The 23,574-nt window shown below is 44.8% G+C and overlaps 3 protein-coding genes across 33 annotated transcripts in view; all 3 read left to right on the top strand.

Moving 5' to 3' along the window:
- clasp1a (cytoplasmic linker associated protein 1a) overlaps positions 1-1,909 on the top strand; it is a 47,657-nt gene extending 45,748 nt beyond the window's left edge. For 23 of the 25 annotated variants that reach the window (XM_078090656.1, XM_078090653.1, XM_078090648.1 and 20 more), the window contains one exon: positions 72-1,909. In XM_078090656.1, coding sequence (XP_077946782.1) covers positions 72-158 — 87 coding nt within the window. In that variant the 3' untranslated portion in view covers positions 159-1,909. The remainder of the gene's footprint in view (positions 1-71) is intronic. The other 2 variants (XM_078090659.1, XM_078090660.1) reach the window with 1 other exon arrangement.
- Positions 1,903-12,986, top strand: tfcp2l1 (transcription factor CP2-like 1). 4 transcript variants are annotated; one of them, XR_013453027.1, is made up of 15 exons: positions 1,903-2,528; positions 2,964-3,112; positions 4,270-4,337; positions 5,456-5,561; positions 6,078-6,184; positions 6,283-6,435; positions 6,875-6,985; positions 8,269-8,372; positions 8,501-8,546; positions 8,639-8,732; positions 8,819-8,909; positions 9,518-9,708; positions 10,078-10,220; positions 11,002-11,053; positions 11,137-11,931. XR_013453027.1 is itself a non-coding variant. In XM_078090665.1 (15 exons), the coding sequence occupies exons 1-15, from the start codon at positions 2,488-2,490 to the stop codon at positions 12,843-12,845; spliced, it is 1,428 nt and encodes a 475-aa protein (XP_077946791.1). In that variant the 5' UTR covers positions 1,903-2,487; the 3' UTR covers positions 12,846-12,986. The 4 variants fall into 4 exon arrangements, 3 of the variants coding, with proteins under 3 accessions (XP_077946791.1, XP_040058340.2, XP_040058341.2); XM_078090665.1 differs by lacking the exon at positions 11,137-11,931 and adding an exon at positions 12,754-12,986 and having other exon boundaries at positions 9,518-9,588; XM_040202406.2 differs by lacking the exon at positions 11,137-11,931 and adding an exon at positions 12,716-12,967 and having other exon boundaries at positions 9,518-9,588.
- Positions 12,978-21,517, top strand: LOC120834422 (sterile alpha motif domain-containing protein 9). Of its 4 annotated transcripts, none has more exons than XM_078090663.1 (4): positions 12,978-13,208; positions 15,872-15,933; positions 16,029-16,088; positions 16,187-21,517. In XM_078090663.1, exons 3-4 carry the CDS (start codon positions 16,065-16,067, stop codon positions 20,642-20,644), a joined length of 4,482 nt encoding a protein of 1,493 aa, XP_077946789.1. In that variant the 5' UTR covers positions 12,978-13,208; positions 15,872-15,933; positions 16,029-16,064; the 3' UTR covers positions 20,645-21,517. The 4 variants fall into 4 exon arrangements, with proteins under 4 accessions (XP_077946789.1, XP_077946787.1, XP_077946790.1 ...); XM_078090661.1 differs by having other exon boundaries at positions 16,172-21,517; XM_078090664.1 differs by lacking the exon at positions 15,872-15,933 and having other exon boundaries at positions 13,080-13,208.
- Positions 21,518-23,574: the final 2,057 nt, after the last annotated feature.

Below are 23,574 nucleotides of genomic sequence, written 5' to 3'. Positions count from 1 at the left end.
GGGGGGGGGGGGGGTTCCGCTGTAATAAGGGCTGACGTGGGACCAGCTGTGATTCTCCTGTTGTTTTGCAGATGAAGTTACTGAACCTGTACATCAAGCGAGCGCAGACCACCAACAGCAACAGCAGCAGCTCCTCGGACGTCTCCTCCCACAGCTGATGGAGGACGTCTCCGTCTCCCAGCTCCCCCCCCAACGTCCCCCCCACCCCCCTCCACGTCCCCCCCCCCCCCCCCCTGTCCTCCTCCCAGCTGAAGCTCCACCGCGCTTCGCTCCCGCCAGGAGGAGTTCCTGTCAGCAACCTGTTCGTCACGTAGGCAACGCCCCAAGCCCCGCCCCCCAGCCCGCTGGGATCTCTTTGAATGTAACAGTGGTTTGGGGGGAGGGAATCTACACATTGGAAGTTTTTGGATGTTGGCAATGCACCTTCTCTTCCTCCATGGTTTCCTCAACTCCCACGCCGCCTTCTGTGTGTGTAACAGGAGGCCGAGGAATACTGGAGATCAGGGCGGACCACAGTTTGGGATGACATGTCATTTGGCTGGCCCAGTGATGCTAATCGGCCCGTAGGCTGTGGGATCATTTCTGGTTTGAGGAGCATGAAAACCAAATATTGAAAGAAATGTGTTAGAACAACAGTGTTTTAGTTGATATTTTGGGTGCATTGCTCGTGATCGTGGCTCCTAGCAGCCCGGCCATCGCTTGTAGTACTCTCTTCTTTTTTTTTTTCATGCTAATCTGTCTTTTAAATCTCCCTTTCACAAAACCCTCTCTACACCCAGCGAGTTGCCCAAACCTCTGAGCTACACAATTGACAATCCTTCAAATTTAGCGCAGAACTTTTATTTTGAGGTGCAGCTGGCGACGTCTGGTTTGGGTGGGTGCTGATGGAGTCGCCTGTATGTTGGCTCAGGACTCCAGCAGGCTTTGACCCGTCGGCGTCTGTTTGCACAGGAAGTCCTTTGTATATTTCCCCTGCTTGGAGTCGGGGGACAGAGACAAGCGATGTCACAAAGACACCACCGGCCTTACTCACTGGCACACGTGTCCCAGCGGACCTTCAGACCTGGACCGTGCAACTTCAGTATTAAGTGTTTCCTTCAGTCACCCCCCCTCCCCAACACACACACGTAACCACAGCTTCTGCAATAAATCCACCAGTATAAGGTGTTTTGTACATACACATTTTGAGAAGAGGGAAGCGGCTTGCATGTGACCTGCAGCACCCGCCCACCTGCTGCTCTGACAGCCGGCACGTCGGCGTCGTCGTCGGCGTCGCTGTCGTCGGACTCACTTCTGATTCAATGTGGCAGTGAAGGCAGAACTCGTATGAGCGGAAACCCTCCACCTTTATTCGTATTTATTTCAGTGTTAGGTCCAAGGTAACCAGCAGCTATAGAAGTCTCTCTTTTAGTTGCCGGTAGTTTTCCCCATCTGATCAGAGTCAGTTGTTGATATGATTTGTACCGTTATCGTTCTGCCTTTTAATGTTAATGAAAAACAAGCGCACGGCGCGCTGTTTTAGTTGAGCGGGGGCCAATTGTGGTTATTTAAGTAAACGAATGTACAGACTTATTATATGTTATGATCAGCTTTTTAAGCATTTGGTACCGAGAATGATTTTTGGCAACATGCAGCGCTGTAATAGACCCTCCTGCACTCTGTCCCGAAGCCCCCCCCCCCCCTCTGGGAGCATTAGTCAGCCTGCTGCTGATGGCACAGCTCACTGCTGCTCTATGCATGTTCTGCAGTACCCTGTCATGTGATACCCACGCCTGTATTTATATATTTCATTTGATTCGTCCTCATGATAAACTGTACAGAAGGCTTTTTGTTGTTGCTGTTAACTTCCACCTGTGATACGTTTGCAACAATGTAAACTGCTCTAGAAATAAACCCACTTAAGAACTGATCGGAAAGTCTTCTGGTTAATGATCCCAAATTTCACACCCGCCAATCACAATCAAAGCGGCTGCGTCTGGGGCTGCGTCTGGGGGCGGGGGGGGTGAAACATTAACCTGGGAGAACGTCACATGACCTGCTCCTAATCTGTGTCCCGCTGGAGGAGCCGATGGGATCAAACTTCCCTATTATGAGTCAGCCATTGACCTGCAAGTTGAAACCTCCTCAGACCTGTTTTCACACAAGGTGGTTCCATTGACTTGCATTCAATCAGGCTCCCCGCGAGCTTTTCTCCCTTTCCAAACGCTTTGTTGCCCCGAGTGAGTTGGAAGGCCACTTTTAGGGCCCAGGCTGACCGGTCGGTCAGGTGAAAAGCTGCTCTCAGTGCAGCAGCCTGGCTGAACGCTGGCGTGGGAGGTGTGGCCGAGGTGTCTCCGCCCCTCAGAGGTCGGAGGTACGCCCGATGACATCACCCGGCCTATATAAGGGGCAGGCGCCGAGGTCTGCCTGCAAAACCTTTTCTGCTGCCGTCTGAGGAAGCCCCCCCCCCCCCCCCACGAGACACCAGAAGACACCGCACTGGGAAATATGCTGGCCTGCCATTCCCAGCACTCTGCTAGTTACATTAGGTAAAGCACATGGAGACTTCACAGCCATGCCACTGGGGGGGGGGGGTCTGTCAACAGCAGGTTACTGTTAGTGCAGAGAAAGAAAAATATAAGAACTGCTCACGTGACTTAATGTTCATTTTGTAAAATCTGCACATGCTGTCATTCTGCCTCATTGGAGCGCTTTTATTCCTCACATTTGAAAGTAGCTTTCAACTGTTTATTTAAACACGTATGTTTTCCAAATCCACATTTAGACCACGCGTCCAGCGTGAGGACCCCTGACTTCTCTGTGTCAAACCAGTGAACTCTACATGTGCTGGTGCACGCAGCTGGAGAAGGAGCGCCGTGTTCTTTATTAACAACAAGCAGCCTTTGCACCTTTTGTTCCCTTTGACTCAACGACGAGGGCGAAGGGAGAAAGGACACATCGCTCACACTCTGCCCCCCTTCCAGAGAGGCCTTGGCGCCTTTCCTGAAGGACGAAGAAGCCCGGCTCATGGCCGAGCGCGGTGCAAAGAGGAGCGCCGTGCAGCACCTCCTGTGTGCAGCCACCTCGCCGGCCCGGAAGCAGCAGGAGGAGAGTCTCACTTACCTCAACCAAGGTAGCTATCCGTCCCGCGTCTGTCATGGGACCCCTGCAGCAGCAGCGGGGCCGGACTAATGCAACGATGTCAGAGTCTTAAATTCATTTACATTATACATTTGCCAGCAATGGTGACTGTGATGGACTCCAACTGCTACTGTTGCCTTTTAACCACTCAGATGTTAAGATGAAGGTTTGTAAATCCGAGCTAGGAGGCTCTCGCGTGGATGCAGAGGTGTAGAATTATAAGAGAAACATCTTAATGCCATGAATTCAGAGGTCTTGTACTGTAGCTGCTCACTAATCGATACATAGATGGATCTTCAGTAGATAGTTATCAACACACACATAGACGTGGTCGCATACTGCACACCTACAAAAAGCCCTTTAGTCTTTTCAAATACTGACTTCATGGGGGTAAGATGTTAAAGCCATTGATCACAACGTATTCGCATTGTCAGTGATTTGATTTGTGTGTGCAAACTTTTACATTTAAACTTCTTCATTTCCTTTTGCTAAATTTGACTTTCTTCTTCTTCTTCACGTCATTCTGGAACCGTCTGATTTTTTCTGTCTCTAGTTGAACACTGACAGTTTTTATGTGCTTTAGCCTCGTTTGCCCCGTCTCTTTCTTTTTGTTGAGTCGTGACCTCTGACCTCACCGTGCTCCTCCCCAAAGCCTCAGTGGCTCGGTAACCCTTCCCACACTGACACATGTTACTTTGTCTCTCATTGGATCCTGGATTTCTTCAGGAGTCAGGAAGTGGGCCAATACTTTTTCACAGCTCTGTGTGTCCAAGTTTGACCTGCTCACCAACAGTAACTTGGTTGGAGAAAAAAAATACCATGAGCTTTCTGTAACATGAGCGGGTTAAGTTGGCATGCGTTGATTGTCTATGTTTCCAATATGCTGACAAAGCACTTATAGTGTCCCTCCTATAGTGTCCCTCCTATGGTGTCCCTCTTATAGTGTCCCTCCTATGGTGTCCCTCCTATGGTGTCCCTCTTATAGTGTCCCTCTGTGGCTGGTTAAATATTGTTTCCTTGTTTCTAGTGGCCGGCTTTGCCTCAAACGCTTTCTGAAATGATTCCGTGTCTGTCCTCACTCTTTTCTCATTGACTGATTTTCACATTTTTCAATTTTAATCAGGGTTTTTTTAATGTCTTAAAATGTAGGTCAGTCCTACGAAATCCGTATGCTTAACAGCAAACTAGTGGAGTATACAGGCAGCAAATATGTGAAGGTAGGTGTGAGGTATTTTCTTTGTCTGTTTTTTTACTCCTCCTCCATCTGTTTCCATGTATCTGCCCCGCCTTCCACTTCAGGGGTGGGGTGTCCCGCTGGGCGGAGCTTGGGACCATCCCCCAAACTTACCTTTCCTCTCTCCTACATCTCACACAAATCCCTAACAAGGCACACACGTGTTCCAGCACGCACTCTCTGTGATTCGTCCGAATGGGCCCATCTGCTCTTCTCTGCTTTACTGTTTGTGCATCTGCACACGTATATTATCTTGTGAAGTATTTCATGGAAATGAAAAGCATACAGTGGTGTCGTCCGGGTGCATTAACTTTCTGAGAAGTGAAGAGGGACAACAGCAGCTAGGGTTGCGTGATGCCACGTCCACGTGTTACTGACTGACGTGTCACACGGTCCACAGTGACTCCATTTATTGCAAAGGCGCTTGTCAACACACTCAAGAGAAAGCACCGGTCATTTTTATTCCACCGCATCCACTCCACGTGTCTCTGTCGTCAGGCCCTCTGCCATTGCTTGAGAAAGAAAAAGAAAGGGACAGGTGGCTTCTCTGCAAACACATGGCGGGATGCGTCCTGGGCCTTTTGGGCTCTGGGGATCGGCCGCCCTCCATAATGGATTTTTACGGGTTGTTAATTTATTGATTTATTTCATGCCCTGTCTCATGAACCGACTCCTAAGTCATGACAAAGGACTCAATGATATAAAACAACTACACATACAGTCAATTAAAATACACGCAGAGTTTAGGAGTGAGGTGATCATTTTTAGAACAGAACGAAGACGTGGACTTCTTCTTCACGGATCCTACAAAACCTCAAAAAAGTCCATTCAGAGAGAGTTTGTTATAATACGTTGTTAATTACTCGTGGTAGTGTATGAGTTACTGGCATGTTTAAACTGGTTAGTTAAACGAATGGTGTCTCAGACACCTGCAGATGCTCCTTTAAGTGAGAAGAGTGCACCGAACCTACTTACCCGCGCTCAGTGAAATGTCCTATTTACATGAATAAATGAGGGGAGTCTTCGCCACAGCTGTCCAGCTGCTCGGCCATGTGCGAGCCGTAGCTGTGCTCCGGCCTGAACTCGTCCTGTCTGTTACAGAGCATCGTGCGCGTGGTGTTTCATGACCGTCGGCTGCAGTATTTGGAGCATCAGCAGCTGGAGGGATGGAGGTGGAGCCGACCTGGAGACCGAATCCTGGATGTAGGTGAGTGTACTGTGCTAACATAGGAGCTGATATATCAAAGCGCACCCACACAACAAAGAGCAGCAGGTCAGTTGAGCAAGGCATTCGTCTGCTTACTCGGCCAATGCGGTAATTACTTGAACACGAAAGTAGGCCTGAAATACTGAGGCCTTAATCAGAGAACATCAGAGAACGTTTAGCTGGTGGAAAACACAAACCATGAACTAATAGCTAAACGCTAATTGTATAGTTGCAATTAAAAAACAAATGAGACTAAATCCCAAGGATGCTTCATCGAAGTGTTTGGCTCTTGGATGAAGCTCTGTCTGATCCCCACTCAAAAAGGCGGCAATGAAGCGTCACAAAGATCTCCGGCCTAAAGACATTATCTTCACAACTGGTCAAAGGGGGTTCACAAAAAGTTGCATCCATCTCCCGAGTTCGAAGTTGCTCACAGCAAGAAGCTGGTTGAGAAAACACATTTTGAGGGTTTTTTCTAGCAATTGTCCACCGATTGACTCATTGCATTACATGCAGATATCCCGTTGTCAGTGGGGATACTGGAGCCCCGTTCACACCCTCTGGATCTCAACACCATTGAGTTCCTCTGGGATCCTTTCAAGAACGCCTCTGTTTTCATCCAGGTACAGATTTGGCTCAGTGAGTTTTGCTCAAACGTCTAAAGGGGGGGGTCGCCAGCAAAACGCAAACATACAGTCCATCTTCTGTCATGTCTCCTCAGGTCAACTGCATCAGCACTGAGTTTACCCCCAGGAAGCACGGTGGCGAGAAAGGAGTGCCCTTTCGCATCCAGCTAGATACATTCACCACCAATGAAAAGGGAGAATACATGGAGCACGTCCATTCTTCTGACTGCCTGGTCAAAGTCTTCAAGGTATAAGACTTGACTGACTTGATCACCTTCATGTTTTTTGTTGCACCAAGTTCTAACTCACAAAGTAGGAGACCTCTACTGGACTAAAAAGGCTATTACCGCCCTAACCCTATCCGGCCAGGATCGCACCTTTAAAAAAGAAACACTGATCCACCTCTAGTCGGGCCGGGTCAGTGGGGTTGGGTGGACGTTATCCACCCGCCGTACCTATCCAGTCCAGAACAGGGCACGGCCTTAGTGGGTTAGAACACAGGTGACGGCACTGTAGCCCTAGTTCTATGAGCACAGGGGTAAGTGTCTGTGTCGGGCTCTGCCTGTGCTTATAGAACTAGTTTTACAATATAGTAACCTGGGCTTTGCTCTAATAAGAATTGTGCCATATATCACATCCTATGTAAGCTTTATCAATTTGACTTCTAATAAAGATTTTTTTTGGAAGCCCAAAGGAGCTGATCGCAAACTGAAGACCGACAGGGAAAAGATGGATAAAAAAGTCCCTGAAGACAGAGCCAAGTACCAACTGTCCTACGAGAACACCGTGCTAAAAGAGGTGAGGCCACATTATATAACGCAGCAAATCTGCGAGGACCTTTGTCTACTCATTTAATCATTCTAATGCTGTTATCTAATCAGACATTTCATTTCTGATAAGATTGCCCGTCACAATATAACCTTCCTGTCACTCACCAGAACATTTTAAAGCAGCATTAAATCACTGGCTGTTGTTGTGCTTTGAGATCATCCTTTGTAAAGTGTCCTTGCTTTGGGCCTCAGTTCTGTCAATGATTGGACACGTCAGTGTCTTAGAATGACTCAGCAGTTTCTGACGGGGTGTTGATCAGTGTAGAAGCCTTTTCCTTTCGTCCCTTTACTCCCTGACGTGCAGTTTGTAAAGATGAGGAGTAGAAGGTGATCCGGTTCGGAGCGATGACCATTTATTGCTCCTAATATGTGAAGAATTTACAAACCAAAAACATGAGGTGAAAATAACAAACGATTAAACCAAAGCGGTCTCTCATATGGTGGGAGACGGCTTGTCACGTCATGTCCCTCACGTCTCTCCACCACACGGCCAAAAGACGGTTTCCCTCTCAGGCCAAACCCACTGCTGGGTCTCCTGTCTTTTAAAGCCTTTCCTTGGGCTCCGACTTCAGCCTCCCAACCGTCCTCTAGGTGGGGTATACAGACCTGTGGCCACATTACTCACACACACACACACACACACACACACACACACACACACACACACACACACACACACACACACACACACACACACACACACACACACACACACACACACACACACTACTATTCACAAGAAAGAAAAGTAAAATACAGCTCAATATGGCTCCTACAATCAGGATCGTCATTCATTGAGTCTCTGGAATCCAGTGCTGGAGGAATTTAAAGCAATACACATTGAAAAAATGTTGCTTTCAAATAAAAGTCTTGACAGAAATAGTACAGAGGTCAGCAAAACTAATGAAGTTAAAAAGGAAATACTTTGTAGAATGCGTGATAGTTTTTGGTGAAATCGTAATAATCATTTAGATGAAGTTAAAACAAGCTTCACTGCGTTTCCCTCCGGACTACAAACGCTATCCAAATCACACTGGGAATTGCTGGTAAGTTCACTGGAAACAGACCGAGACGAACTGGCACAGAACGAGGGACTGACACAGACTAGATACACAAGGTCAGGGAGGAGCTTATAATCACGCACAGTGAGGGGGAGGAGCCTGAAACAAGACAACAGGTGAGTCACAGACAAACTGCAGGACTGCAGGTGTCCTATTAGATCAAACTCCTCCTCTGTCTCTCCTCGTCGAGTGTTCTCCCTGGCCCGATGCCCTGAGTCTCAGCAGCCACAGCAGCAGCGGCTCCCCGTCGCCCGTTTACCAAAACTCCCCCCCCTCCTGCGGCTTTACAGATGGGTGAGTCGGCATTCCCAGTCTCCTTCCATGGGTGATTACCAGGATAACGATACTACACCAGTACATGATGTGTTTCTGAGATCTCCCCAATCTGTCTCTCCTCCTTGGACAAGTGGACCTTTCTGCAGCAACTGTTCTCCCAACCAGCCGCCGGAGCTGCTCAGCTGCTGTGATGTAAGCCAGGCAGAAGATGATGCCTCTCAGTTACCTTGGAGACCGTGGATGCTGTACTAATTTCTGGGGCCCCTCCTCTCTTTGACACGTAGCACCTTCTGCCATCGTCCACGCCACAGGACACCCAGCTGTGGCTTCACCAGTACCGCTTCTCAGCGCTCTCAAGGCTCTTCTGCAGCTTCTCCGGTATTTCAGAGGCGGTAGAAACACACTTAAACAGGGGAGGAAGTTGGAAGAAGAAGAAGTGGTCCGATGCTCTGCTGTTGTTGCAGGTGCCGATCTGTTGCGAATGAGCAGGGAGGACCTGATCCAGGTCTGCGGCCCAGCAGACGGCATCCGCCTCTTCAACACTATGAAAGGAAGGTGAGAGGCTAGAAAACACACCAACCAGTGCTCAGACCAGCAGAACTGGGTAAATTAGTTTTCTTTCTGCTTTTTTTTTTTGTCTTTGTAAAATTGTGTTGGTGGATTTGGGGGATGTCGGCTGCTTTTGGCGCAGTGGTTGTGGCGATGTACTCTCGTTATGTCACAGCTAAATGAAACCGGAATGCATAATTCAGCTAATACGAGAAGTTAATTTGATTTTTGACTCCGCTCCCTCAAGGGTAAGTACTGTGTACACGGTACTTTTTCTTCTGTGGAATGGTATCATGTTACATGGGAAAGACGTGTACACATTTCTATCTCCTTTCAAACCTGTTTTAGCGTCATTTTCAGAGTAAAACATCTGTCCACCGTCAAAAGGAGAAATGATCTGTATTGTGGAAAATGTTACATTATCACATCTGACTTAGACTAGACTGTATGCTACACATTCTAGTACTTTTCTGTTTAATGTTCATACAAACCTTCTGCTCCTTAACGCTGCTCTGCATGCCTGCCATGATTATTATAACCGGTTAGTTATTTTAACTGTGGAGTCACGTGACTGCTGCGACATTGACAGCCCGCCCTCTGCTTCCGCTCCACAGGTGCGTTCGGCCCCGACTCACCCTCTATGTGTGCCAGCAGGCGGCCGGACGTCCGCCGCCCAACACGCCAGGTGCTGGAGGCAGCGGCGTACATGTGCTTCGTGTTTACATACGTCACATCTGCAAAACGAGTTCGGTCACCTGACTTTACCGGTGGTTACCGAGGCCTCCGTAGGAAGCTCTATTTTAGGGTTCGTAGAGTTTTTGGAGCCACGGTTTCTGATCTGGGCAGAGTGAACATTTAAGCGTTGGTCCCTTCTTGGTTGAAGACCGTGGTCTCTCTTTTTGGAGAAATGACCCACGTATTGAATCCTGGATGTCTCCGTGTTTAACTCTCAACCCCGAATACATCCGGGTCCAATTGCTTTGACCGCCCCTTAAAGGGTGTGCCAACTTTGTGGAGGGATATCTGGAATATCATGACTGATTTTACACATTTTTCACCATTCAGGAAAATACATCTACTATCTGAATGTTAAAAATGGGATGTCATGTAGCCGTGGGATGATTTGTTATAATGGTTGACGTGTTCCCTCCTGTGCCGCTTGTCTTCCCTGTAGTCTATCACGCTGTGTACCTGGGGGAGCTCACACTGTTGGACCTCTCGGAAAAGATCGCTGTGCTTTACGGCGTCAGTCCGCAGCAAATCACTCACATCTACAGAGAGAAAGCCAGCGGGATCCACCTCTTGGTCTCTGACGAGGTATCCTTTCTCCTCCTGTCGACCACTAACCCCTCATCGCTGGGAGGCCAAGCGTGTTCCTCGTGTAGTCAAACCTGCCTGTAGGTGGTGGTTGGTCAATGATTAAACAGAAGACTCAAAGCAAAGCTGATTTTAGCCGCCAACACGTTAGCTTTGATCACAATCGCAGTCATGCAACTTGGAAACGGAGTTCCTACGTGATACCACAGACCCACTCCGCTTGTAGCGGAGCTCTACAGTTCCTAAACACACACAATCAATACAGTAAACATCAACACAACAACAACAACAACACATGCCGATCTAACGTCTGAGCCTTCAGAGGGTTTGCTGCATCTCACAAAGCAGGAGACCAGAACGTCATGATGTCTAACTGACCTTGTAGTGGACTCTATTGAGGTAGTCTGTGTATAGTCAACAAGTGCCTGTCACATTAAGGCAGTTAGAGTTTAATTGAATAATATCTCAACACTATTTATTTCAAATTTAACTAGATGAATAATGCACACTCTCATATTCCAACACGGGATTTGTTTTCAAGGCCTTTACCTCTGGTTTCAGCTCTATTCCTGTTAGACGGACGGGATTTTACAGGTGGTAGAAACACATTTGAGTGTCTCTGCTCTAAATAGGGAATGAAGTTGATTAATCGGTTGGCGGTTGGCGCAGCAGGAACGACCAATGTTCTGCTGCATGCGGAATTAAAAAAAAAAAATGAAATTGGAGCATGTTGGAAGAAGCCAGAGATTAAAAGAAAACATTTTAAATCGGTTTGTTTCAGATGGTGCAGAACTTCAGGGAGGAAAGCAGCTTCCTCCTCAGCATTATGAGAGGTAACGGTTCGTTATGTCCCCCGTGTAGCTGGATTATTGGTGTCATTGAACGTTATTTTACTGCATGGCTTTCTGGTACGCAGATGTAAACGCTGACGGCTTCCATGTCGTGCTGAAATGAACAACAGGTCCTCAGAGAATCAGTGGCGTTGTACAGCTTGTATGTGTGTCCTTCTGGAGTACAATCTGTAACATGTAACAGGATCTACTGTACTGTAGCTTTTGTTTCGCTGTTGATTTTGTGCTTAGAAGTTTTCTCTTAATTTTCTTCTTTTTGTATTAAGTTACTGATTCATGCCCTTTAATCACAGGTAAACATGTGTTCATTATGTATTATATTAATGCCATTCATTAAGTATTCAGCCCCTTTTGTACCATTACAAACTGGAATTCCCATTTGATCAACACAACATGCTTTGAATGTGCAAACGATCTTTATTGTGGCACAGACATTCATGAGAACAAAAAGTTGACATCTGTTGGATGGATTCACCCCCATCAGTCAATACTTGGCCGAACCCCCTTTTGCTGCAATTACGGCTGCAAGTCATTTGGGGTTTGTCTCCACCAGCTGCACATCTGGAGATGGAAATGTTTGTCCGTTCTTCTTGGGAAAAAAAGAGCTGAAGCTCAGTCAGACTGGATGGAGACCGTCTGTGAACAGACAGATTCCCAAGTGGTTTGAGATGGGAACTTTAAAAAGTTAACATGCTGTTGGGAAAACGTAAATAATGTTTCGTTACATGACAGTGAGTCTGTGCCGTTTATAAAGAGACATATTGTGTCAAATGATAGTTAACATGTTTTATTACTTGTATGTGTCAATTCTGTCTCCTACTTGCAAGTATTATTTAATAAATGCATGTTTAATGATTTCACACCTGTGTCGCGTAAGAATTGTTCAAGTCTTTTGCAGACTGCATTACATTTTCTTCAAAGGTCCCTGAATGTGGCTCCATCCATCTTTCCCTCAGTAGTTTCCCTGTAGCTGCTGGGGAGAAGCCTGCAGGAGGGCGGTGGGGAAACTAACCTTTTTGAGGGACATGTTTTTATACAGGACACAGTTTTAAACCCCCAACCTTCAGCGGACGGGAAATACAGTTTAGAGTCAGTGTGTCTGGTGTGTCCCTTAAGCAAGACTGCAACAAGACGGTAACATGGTAGAAGTTCTAGAGTCTGAGACCATACAAGCCACACGAGTCCTTTTCTTTAGACCACAGCCTTTACCAACGTTATATTAGATATTTAGGATCGAAGTGTGACAAATACACCGATATTAATGAACCAAACGTCTCTATTCTTGAACAACTCTTCCATGACATAAACGCACATGTTGCATTCTGCCACCTAGCGGACGAGATGAGAACACGTCTTCACCGCAGCAGCTCAATACGGGCTGTGTTAATCACTGGATTACATCACCGCGCAACGCCGTGCGCGCGCGTAACGCCGTGCACGCGCCTGCTGCGCTTTATAGTTTGTTTTACAATCAAACGGGGAACGTTCCAACTTCCTCTTGTCGGTTGTCTCAAACTCTCGGTTTCTTCATGTGTTCCGTTAGAGACCCGCAGCGTCTCGTGAGAAGGACAAAAGACATGATGTCCTCACTCTCTAAAAGCCGTCAATCGTGTTGGCACATGTGTCTCCTTTCGGATTTCTTAGGTTTCGTTTCCTCAAAAGTGTCCGCCCCCATTACGCAGGAACGACTCCTGCCTCCACTCGCGTTCCTCTCGGTGAAGCAGCACAGACAGATGTCTCCTGCTTCAGCCTGATGTCTCCTGCTTCACCCTGATGTCTCCTGCTTCACCCTGATGTCTCCTGCTTCAGCCAGATGTCTCCTGCTTCACCCTGATGTCTTCTGCTTCAGCCAGATGTCTCCTGCTTCAGCCAGATGTCTCCTGCTTCAGCCTGATGTCTCCTGCTTCAGACAGATGTCTCCTGCTTCAGCCAGATGTCTCCTGCTTCAGCCTGATGTCTCCTGCTTCAGCCTGATGTCTCCTGCTTCAGACAGATGTCTCCTGCTTCAGCCTGATGTCTCCTGCTTCACCCTGATGTCTCCTGCTTCACCCTGATGTCTCCTGCTTCAGCCTGATGTCTCCCACTTCCCTGTTTGAAGACGTATGCGTTTATCAGACCAAACACCGGTACCGTGGTGGTGAGTGTCCCTTCTTTGTCTTTTGAATATGTAAAAGCAAATAATGAAGAGTAAGATGGGGATGAAAGTGGTATTCGGTCAGTGTGTGTCGCACACTTGGCTCAGCTGTCTGCTTCCGGCATTGAAACCCACTGAGAATGTCGCTTCTTGTTTTCCCCTCTGGCTGTCAAACACAATGCTGTCGTTGTCATATAACATGTCTGTCTGATAGTTGCTTCTGTTAAAGTGGACTGTATTGTGAAGACTGTTTTGTCTTCCTGGTTTGATGTTACAACCAAATATCAATGACAAAGTCAGGATTGATAAATACTTCCCTGAGTCCACAGCGAGGCCCTTCATTTTGCTTGGAACAGCCTAGTGAACATGAACTATTTGGAGACGGCCCATTTCATTTGAGGGCGTAAGATTCAAAACCTGCTCTCTTTGCTTCCCCCTTCCGGTGTAACTGAGATGCCTTCTGTCTGCTAGTGAGATTACTCGTATGAATACATATGAAACTTTTATACAAATATATGTGAAACCTTTGCATATGTATCTACACTTTTTATATCTTTGTAATCATATGCAAGAGATTCAGTAATCCATGTATGCATGTTTTCAACTCTCTCTCTCTCTCTCTCTCTCATATATATATATATATATATATATATATATATATATATGTATTCAACCTTTTCATATGTGCATGTATCTGAGTGTTTCAGATACGTATAAATGTTTCACTTGTACGTATGTAAGCATTTCATATGTGTGTGTGTATGACACAGCAGTATATATGTATGCGTGTGTTTCTCATATGTACGTGTACGTGTTTCTGATGAGTGTACAATGTTTTATATTGTACTTTATGTCCTAAACTCAATTTGCCAACAAAAACAATGTGGCTAATGAAATGTCTGAGTGAGTAGTTACTTTGGAAAAACCACAGTGAGCAGAAATGTTAACGTCAAGCCCTGGTTGTTACGGTCTGGAGGCACCAAATGTAGAGGAACTGGATAATCTATTATTGTCCTTTGTTCACTGTCTCTCTCTCTGCCGTGCAGACTCTGTTGGTTGAATGTCCCTCGGCCCACAGGTGCCCCTCCCCCACCTCCTTTTCCTGAGAAGGTGTAAAAGGGCCAGTCCGTCCATTGACAGTGACATTTAGGGGTGGGAATCTCTTGGCACCTCACGATTCGATACGATTCCAATTCAGAGGTCAACAATCGATTCTAAACCGATTATTGATTCTAGACTGATGATCGATTCTAAACCGATTATTGATTCTAGACTGATGATCGATTCTAAACTGATTATCGATTCTAAACTGATAAAACGATTATCGATGCATCTCGATTTTCTAAATTTTGTCAAATCTGAGTTTGCTACTCAGAGGTTGCTAATCACTTCCTACTTTATTTGATAATTAAAGAGAATCAACAGATGAATTACCATCTCTAATATTTTATAAGAGAAAAAAAAAATGATTTTCTATCAACAATGCAAGAACCAATGCAGCTTGCATTTCAACACAATATGGAAGTAGCCGATGTCAAAAAAAATATTAAACAGATTCATTTTTCTTTTAAATGAAGAAAAAGCTGCTCTTAGTCTCAGACCGGTCCGTATTTGTAAAATACCGGAAAAAAGTCCAAATCTGTGAATATCTTGCCAACTTTCAATACGGATCGACTTTTTGGAAAATGGAAATAATGAGGTAAGATGTGCGCAGGCTCCTCCATAGTTCGGTAAAGTTATTAGATATTCAGATTCAGACTGACGGACCGGTCTGCGAGCTGGACGCATTGGTCTTAATGTGCCGGTAATGATGGTAAATGATGGTTGTAGCTGGTTGTCATCTACGGTCCACTACGGTTACCGAAGGGGGCGTTTGTTTTTTGACAACGTTTTATCTCATAATTTCAATATGAAATTACATTACCCCGCACTTATTACATTAGTGCGCAAATGGGCTTCTATAGTTGTGTGAATGCATCACTCCAGCCAATCCAAAGACGGGGTTTGTAACCAATCAGATGTAGAGACCATGGTGACTGGCTCCGCCCCCTTGCTTTCAAAAAGAACAACAGCGAGCGCGTAGAAAACTCCTTCGAGCGCGACCAGAGACTAACCTCGCGAGCAACGAAGTTCACGCTCCGCGAGCGAGCAAATATCTCGCGCGAGACGGATGTTTGTTTTTTTTAATTCCGATTATTAACTTTTCTGAATCGAGATCGAATCTCTAGAGAGAGAAATTGAAGAATCAATTTTTTCCCCCACCCCTAGTGACAATTGAGCGGATTGGATTATTATGAACAAATTTAAATTCAGATCCAGATCAGATCAGAATTTTAAAGTAACCTATATTGATCACTTTCAAGTTAGGTTACAAAATTATGAAATATGTCAATAACAACAACAAGAAAGAAACATGAGGACATTTCATCATTATTTTAGTATTTATAGCAGAAAATCAGCATCACAGCACAGTGCAGCTTACGTCTTTAGGCTGTGAAAATTGTGTCATCATTCAAGGACTGCAATCGTGGCCAGCCCTATTTTTCTACATAGAGTTTTTCTTTGAGAATGGCCGTCTGTTATACAATTTAACTCTTTATTTGTATCAATAGACGGGAAAGGTGGGTGCCCAATCGTCAATTACATTTTTGTAATTTCTTTTGCAGCGTTAGTGGTCAAGATTTGTGAAAAGTGAGCCGGCTATCATGGATGATCAGGATAGATGAAGGTAAAGCTGAAATCAATGACGGTTTGTGTTTTATGTTCCGGTATATTATGTAGTCCTCCATTGTTGATTGCTCTATTTGAATTATTTGCCAATAGTGAATCTACGTTGGAGAAGGAGGAACCAAAGCTGTCATGGCAGATCGAGACAAAATGAAGGTAAATAACAGTTGAAACAAACACTAACTGACGAGTAAGTAATAAGTGTACTGAATCAAGTTGCAAATGAGGAACAATAACAGTCCTTTGTATTTCAGAGTCAGGAGGAGGGTCTGCCACGTGACATCAAGGATTGGAGTAAAGGTCATGTGAGACAATGGGCTCTCAAGTTGGATCAAGTTGCTGACAATGTGCCAGAGATTCTGTTCCAGCAGGATATCAATGGGCCAAGTCTTTTGCTTTTAGATACAAACGATTTACAAAACATTGGTGTGACTCTTGGACCAGCAAAACTTCTCATTCATGCCAGAAATGAGCTGGTGAAATTAATCAATGAGGAGCCAACAAGCTCAAAAGGTCTACCTCGAGGACCATGCAAGCCCTATCCATTCTGTAGGTACAATGATACATATAGGTACATGGAGAGCGACATTCTTGATATTACGGAATCAGGCGCATCAGACTTGATTGAACCCTGCCACGAGTATAAAGCTTTTAACAGTACAGCAGATGAAGCTACAATGACCAGGTTAACTGAAGAGGTTGCCCGCTTTGCAGCTGCCTGCATGAACAGCCGCACCAATGGCACCATTCATTTTGGGATAGGAGACAAGCCAGACTTCACACACGGTCAAGTTTTGGGACTGGTTGTTAGGGACAAAGAGGCTTATACAATGCAAATCCACTCTGTCAATAAATATTTTGAGCATAGACACCAAAAGGCTGCTCAAAGTTGCATCAAACCGCCAAGATTTGTTGGTGTTCTCAACAGGAATGAGACATCATCTGAAAAATGCGTTATAGAAGTGGACATAGTCCCTGACTCTACAATGTGTGAAGAAAACATCTACCACATAAACATGGACACAAAAAAGAAGAAAAAGGCTGAAGCTAAAGAAACACCATCGAGGCAATTCTTTGTCAGAGAAGGCGGTAGCAGCAGAGATCTCCTCCCCGTGGAGGAGTACAACCAGTTTGTTGCTGGAAAGGCACAGCGAGCACAGCTCCGAAAAGAAGCTGAAGAGAAGCACCTTAATGTGATAAAACGCAGTACTCAGGGCTCTAGATTGAGTGAGATGATAACTGGTGGATCCTTATCTTTAGATAAGTCACACTTTGAGCAGTACATAATTGTAACCAACAAATCACATCAAATCCACTTTGAATCTCTAGGTTTTCTGGTTGAGCTCAACCCAATAGCTGTTTTGGACTTTGATCCAGAATCAGCTGAAGATGGGCTACAATTTCACTTTAAAAAACTGAGCACAGTGAATGACCATCTACCAGCACAGTATAAAATAACAAAAGGAGTTGAGGACATTGCAAACAAGTTGAAATTAACTCGAATCACCAGCTGGGTGTTCTGCAATGGAAGGATTCCGAAAGAGGAACCCTCAGACATTGACGAGTGGTTGATGGACAAGGGGTCCTCCATTCGAGATGTGATTTCATTCTTGTGTCGGAAAGATGTGCTTCCAAACAAGAGATTCCTGGTCATTTTCTTACTTTGGTCAACAGTGAGCGAGAAGATGGACCCTCTTGTTGAGACTTTCAGTACGTTCTACCAGGAGCTCAAAGGGACCGAGCAGATCCTTTGTATATGTGACAATGAAAATGCATTTACCTCCTGGAAGAACCTAGTTGATGCTCGGTGCAATATCAATATTGCTCGTAAATGCATTCATGAGCTCAGTTTCCCTGAAGTGAACGGCACTGTCCTTAGTCTTTTGTCAAAAAATCGCAGATCCAGCCGTTTCCTACCATGTGGTGGAGGAAGTAACGTACTTCTTGAGAAGAAAGTGGAGCGTGATCTGAATACCTTGGAGGTATTATGTGTGAACCAATGTGAAGGAGGAAACGAGGACAAAATTATGATAGAGGAGAACTTCTACAAAGGAGGACCAGTGTCATGGTGGAATTTCTACTTTTCAGAGCAGCCTGGATCCATACCGTTTATCAAACGAGACAAGTTTGACTTCATCGTGAACACAGTCATACCCGATTTGTGCTCCCTGGGAAAAGCCTGCGTGTTGTTCAACCTCATGCATCTGCCTGGATGTGGTGGGACAACTTTGGCCATGCATACTTTATGGGCTCTCCGGGACAGATTCCGTTGTGCTGTCCTCAGAGACAGGAACGCTGACTTTGCTGAAGTTGCTGATCAAGTGGTCAAACTGTTAATGTATGTCCACGAGGAGCAATTACCCCAGGTGCCTGTTTTGCTGATGATTGATGACTTTGACGATAAAGACAAAGTATTTGACTTGCAGCAGGCCATTGACGAAGAATGTGCAAAGAAAAATATTCAGTCCAAGTCTGCACAAGTAATTCTTCTGAATTGTATGATGTCAGAGTCCTCTGAACAGACTGAACACACTGAGGAGTCCGTATTCATTGGAAACAATCTCTCTGAGAAGGAGCAGAAACTGTTTGAGGAAAAACTCGTGGCAATAGAGAAAGAACACAAGAATGCAGACACGTTCTATGGATTCATGATCATGAAGAAGAACTTTAAGCCAGAGTATGTTCAGGGTGTGGCCCGCAAAACCCTGAAGAGCTTCAACATGAATGAGAAACATGCACAGCTCTTGGCTGTTTTAGTTCTGTTGAATGTGTACTGCAAGGGATCCTCGCTCTCCATCTCTCTGTGTGAGGAATTTCTTGGTCTTCAACCAAGACCAATCTGTGGAACCATCAAAGTCGAAGACAGCTTTGGGAAATTCTCCACATTAGTTGCCTCCTGCACAGTTGAGGGTAAGGTAGTTTTCAAAGCTGTGAAAATTATCCATTCAAGTATTGCGAGGCACTGTTTGCAGGAACTAACAACAACAACATACAATTTAACCAAAGCTGAGATTATGGACCTCCTGCTGACCACAGACACGCTTTATGAGACCACACAAGGCAAAGACAACCTTCTGAAAGACGTTCACCAAATTTTGGTGAAGAGATATTATTCTGTGGATGAATCTCAGTTTTCTCCTCTAATTCAAGACATTGTAAGTGAGAGCCCAGGACTGGAAGAGGTGGTGCTAAAAAAAGCATCAAAACGATTTGAGAAAGATGCAGTTGTCTCCCAGTTACTAGCCAGGTACTATTACCTGAAGGAAAAGGATTTCTTTGAGGCGGAAGCTTGGGCATCGAGAGCAAGAGCACTTTCCAAAGACAGCTCATATTTTGCTGACACCTCAGCGCAGGTTGTTAAGCACGGGCTGAAGAATGCCATCGCAAACTACAAGGAAGGACCCATAAGTCCTGAAAAACTGGAGATTTTTCTCAAAATGGCTCAGTCAGCAACTGATGCCTTCAAGGAAACACAGAGCCTTGCCAAGAAAGAGTCGAGTCAGCGAGTACGCTCTTTTAATACAGCGGGGTGCCTGGGAGAAATTCAGGTTGGGGTACTTGTCATTGAAGTGCTGGCAAATACTCCTGTATTTGCCTTTGACAATGTGCGCCATGACCTAATGAGTAGGGTTCTCTCTGGAGATGTGAAACTTGAGGACGTGGAGAAAAGTGATAAAAGGCACAACAAACACACACAATACTACAAAATCCTCAAACAGTTTAAGGATTTTCTCTACAGCCTGAAATATAGGATGAAGGAGAACTTTGACTTCCTTGACAACTTTTCTGTGAACTTGGGCTCCAGATCTGGAATGAAAGATAGTCGTGAGCAAGTAGCCCAAAGAGAGCTTTTCAGATGCTTCAGAAAGTATGCAGAGCTTTTCTGCAAGATGGATTCGGCAGCTCTCTTGAGAAATAAAGCCATGTCTTCCATGCTGAAACTACACGAAGAAAGACAATACTTGGAGAAGAACAAAGCTGATACCTTCTCTGGAATTCTGAATTGTCTCTCCAATGGTATACCACATGACATTATGGAGAGGATCGCCAAACTGTCACATTCGGTCTGTGCATCTGATAGGCCGACTGTGAAGGAGAGAATCAACTTCATCTACATTAATGTTGTCTTGAGTTGTATCAAACCGGCATCAAAACTAATTCTGCCCTACAAGACGCTAATTGATCTCCTTTGCCAAGTTCTGCGGGAGCAAATCCCATTAAGTGAGAACTTACCACTGCACTTCATTGCAGTTGTGCTGTTTTGGCCACAGCACCGCTCTGCAGAGGTGTTACTGTGTAACAATCTGGGGAGGCTCATCTCACAGATCAGGACCTCTTATCACATGGTGATGAAGGAAGTGTTCAACGGCAAAAGACCCATTGTCCATTTCATCCTGGGGAAGAAGCAGGGCTATGAACGACTGGTACACCTAGGGGAGATCAGAAGGTACGTCAGGGCTGGGGAAGAAGATTTCACATTAATGTGGGAAAATGGAAAAATATGGCAAGAGAAGCAGGTAAAGGAGCGCCTCTGCAGGTTAACTGGCCAAGTGAGGGACAAGAGGATTCTGGCAGATACTTGTATCCCTGGTCTGAAGTTGGAAATCACCCCAATGTTTCAAAGTCAGCTTAGTGGGCATGCCCAGGAGACCGAAGTGTCCTTCTTTATCGGTTTCTCGATGAAAGGCCCGGTTGCACTCGACATTAAGTGAACTTTGAAAGCAGCCTGTTCCAACATGCTGTATCTTTCAGCTATTAATTGTGGACTCATTGGTGTCATTACACACTTGCAATATTAATGAATGTAACACAATATTATGTTTTTTTGTGCATCCCTGGCTCTGCACATTACATTAGTTTCACTCTTTTGTAAGGGACACATTTGTTAAGTAATGCATTAAAAGCTAACATCTTAAATATTGTGTATTTGTACTGTAACCCTGTAGTGTATGTTGATTAAATGTAAATATGATTAATTTTATAAAAGGTGTATGATACACGATTCAGAGCATTGATAGCAGCAAACAACCTTTATCTATGTAAGGATACAGAGGAATAATGTCTATCTGAGCAAAGAAGTCTCAGCAATATTGCCGCCGTTTTCACTGCTAGCAACAATAGCACTGTTAGCACCGTTAGCACCATTTGCTGACACAACAGGAATGCTCTATGTTTTTTCTTTTTCTTCACATATATATTAACTACTGTTCTTTATTCATTGGATGAATGTGTACAGCAGCTTAATATTCAATGAAATACTTTTGAAAGGTATGTTTTACTTTAGTCAAATTAGGAATTTGCAATGTTTTACCTGTAGTATATTTGTGTGTTTGTTTGATATTTGATTATTGATAATTAACTTAAAAGAAAACTTTTGCAAAATGTTTTACTTACACAAAAACAACGCTTGTAATTAATTCATCTTTTTTTCAATACAATAACGAAATGTAATTTTTGGGGGTAGATTGTGTGTTTTAATTGTAAACTTGATTTTGATTGATGTATAGCAATTATTTTGCATACCATGAAAAAGAATGACATTAATTTTTGCATTACCTTTTTAATAAAGATGAACTACAACATGACCATGTATGACATTTTAAATTCTACTGCACTATGTGCTCAAGCTCTTGCTATCCAGTCAACACTCATGGTGGACTGTCGGGCATCTCTCCAAGGGATTTAGTTTACCTGCCTCAGCTACTAATGTGGTTATAGAAACACAATATAGATTCACATTACCTGTATCACACACAGGAGGGCGCCACAACGCCAGAGATGATAAAACCCACTTACAGAGTGTAATTGCCCAACATACAACTTAAACAAAACAATAGATTCCTAGAGACCAATAACCAGCATAAAAAACTAAACATCATTTATATTCTGTCCCACTGTAGTATGCAATGAAACCCTGACTTAAAAGAGAAAACCGTATTCTTATGCAACTCATTTATATACTGTATAGAGTATGACTTACGACCCAGTAGTGTGATGTCCTGAAAACCAACCTGTTAAGACCAAAGGCTGAGATGCAAAAAGCAGCTCACTGAATACCAATACATCCTAAAATGGCCTCATTTAGAGTGCATAGCGACAAGAGACAGATGGTTAAACGTGAACTTGAGGATGGAGGATGAGAATGGTGCATCCCCATGGCAGGCGATGGCGTCCCAGGGTCACCAACCAGAAGATCTCCCACCTCCCTGTTTGATGGACAGTCTGACTTTGTGTCATCTGAGGTTTGAATGCACATCAGGGCATTTCCTGTTCCTCACGCTGTTGGTTTTATGGACAGAGGCAAGGCTGTTAAAGCTCCTGCTGGGTTAATGCAGCTGCTGCGTTGCCATGTGGGTCGGGATGACTAGCGCGGTGTGGAGCCTGGTCCTGAATATGTATGCTGCTTTCTGGCCTCTGTGAGCGCAGCGTCTCCCCCCTCAGGAGACAAGCGTAGTCCGTGTCTCATTGGTGTCAGAGCGGCAGATGGCTCAACAAGTGACAAACTTCTGTACAAGGTGCTAAGTGGTCATTCGATGGGAGATAGCATATCAACAACAACAAATCATTAGCATCTGTTCATTTATCAAATGTTTTGACACATTGAGTTCCATCCAACATAGGACAGGTATTATCATAAGTATTATTAGTGGCTCATGCTGTGTCATATGCTGCGTAGTAGTACGTAGTAGTAGTTTGGCAGATTTACAAAAGCAATTCTGTGGGTCAAAAGGTCATTCCATGGATTGTGTGTCCTTCCTTCAGCATGGTGGAGTTAAAGGCCGCTTTGGATACCAAACAGGTAAAGATTCATGAGAAGACCGGGATGCAATTTCAGCGCTCAGAGAAAGACGAAGGTTGACCACCTGAGGGTCCTGAATTGCTACATTCTGCAAGCACAACCTGAAACCTGCACCTCTGGTGTAGAGGGTCAACATGGTCCAAATGTGCGGAAACTAGATTTACCTGCACATCCGTGTCACAGACAGGTGAGATAATACATCTTCATTAAAGCGATCATGTTGCTGTATCATTCAGCTGTGGCTCCAAAGCATCACACATCTTAAATCATCACATATTGTGTTTAACTCACTTCTCTATGTTGCAAAATCAGAATGTTTGCCTCGCAGGGCTGTACATCCTTTGCTCATTCACCACCTGACAGGAGAAAAAACTCCCAATAAACCCTCTTTGGGGAGAAAATTGGAAGAAATCCATAAAAGACGGCAATTAGAATCCGGCCCCAGGTCTTAATGTTACATCGTGGCAGGATGTTAATGTGTGCAGTAATTGTATGACTTACATATGTTTGATTCATATTGCAAGTATTTCATCTAACATGCTAATGTAATAACTAATATCGAATAACACACAAACTACAACCCTAGTTTTACTGACTCCCACATTGGTGTTCCTGGCTCAATAAAAACTAGCAACTTTTAGAAGAAATGGAGCCGACTGTCAGACAGTATTGAGATTGTGATTTCTGCCTCCTGGTGAAACTCGGTAGCGAGGTCTCATTGGACGAGGGCATGGACACCCCAGGGGTCCTGTGCTCTGACATGAGCTCAGAAGAACCAGCGCCGTCCTGCAAATGATCCTGGTCCGGCTGCGTCGGTGTGAATCAGACAACCGACTCTCCAGC

Source organism: Gasterosteus aculeatus, chromosome 16 (assembly GCF_964276395.1).
Source record: "Gasterosteus aculeatus chromosome 16, fGasAcu3.hap1.1, whole genome shotgun sequence".
NCBI classification, from domain to species: Eukaryota; Metazoa; Chordata; class Actinopteri; order Perciformes; family Gasterosteidae; genus Gasterosteus; species Gasterosteus aculeatus.
This window is presented reverse-complemented; position numbering and strand designations above follow the sequence as displayed.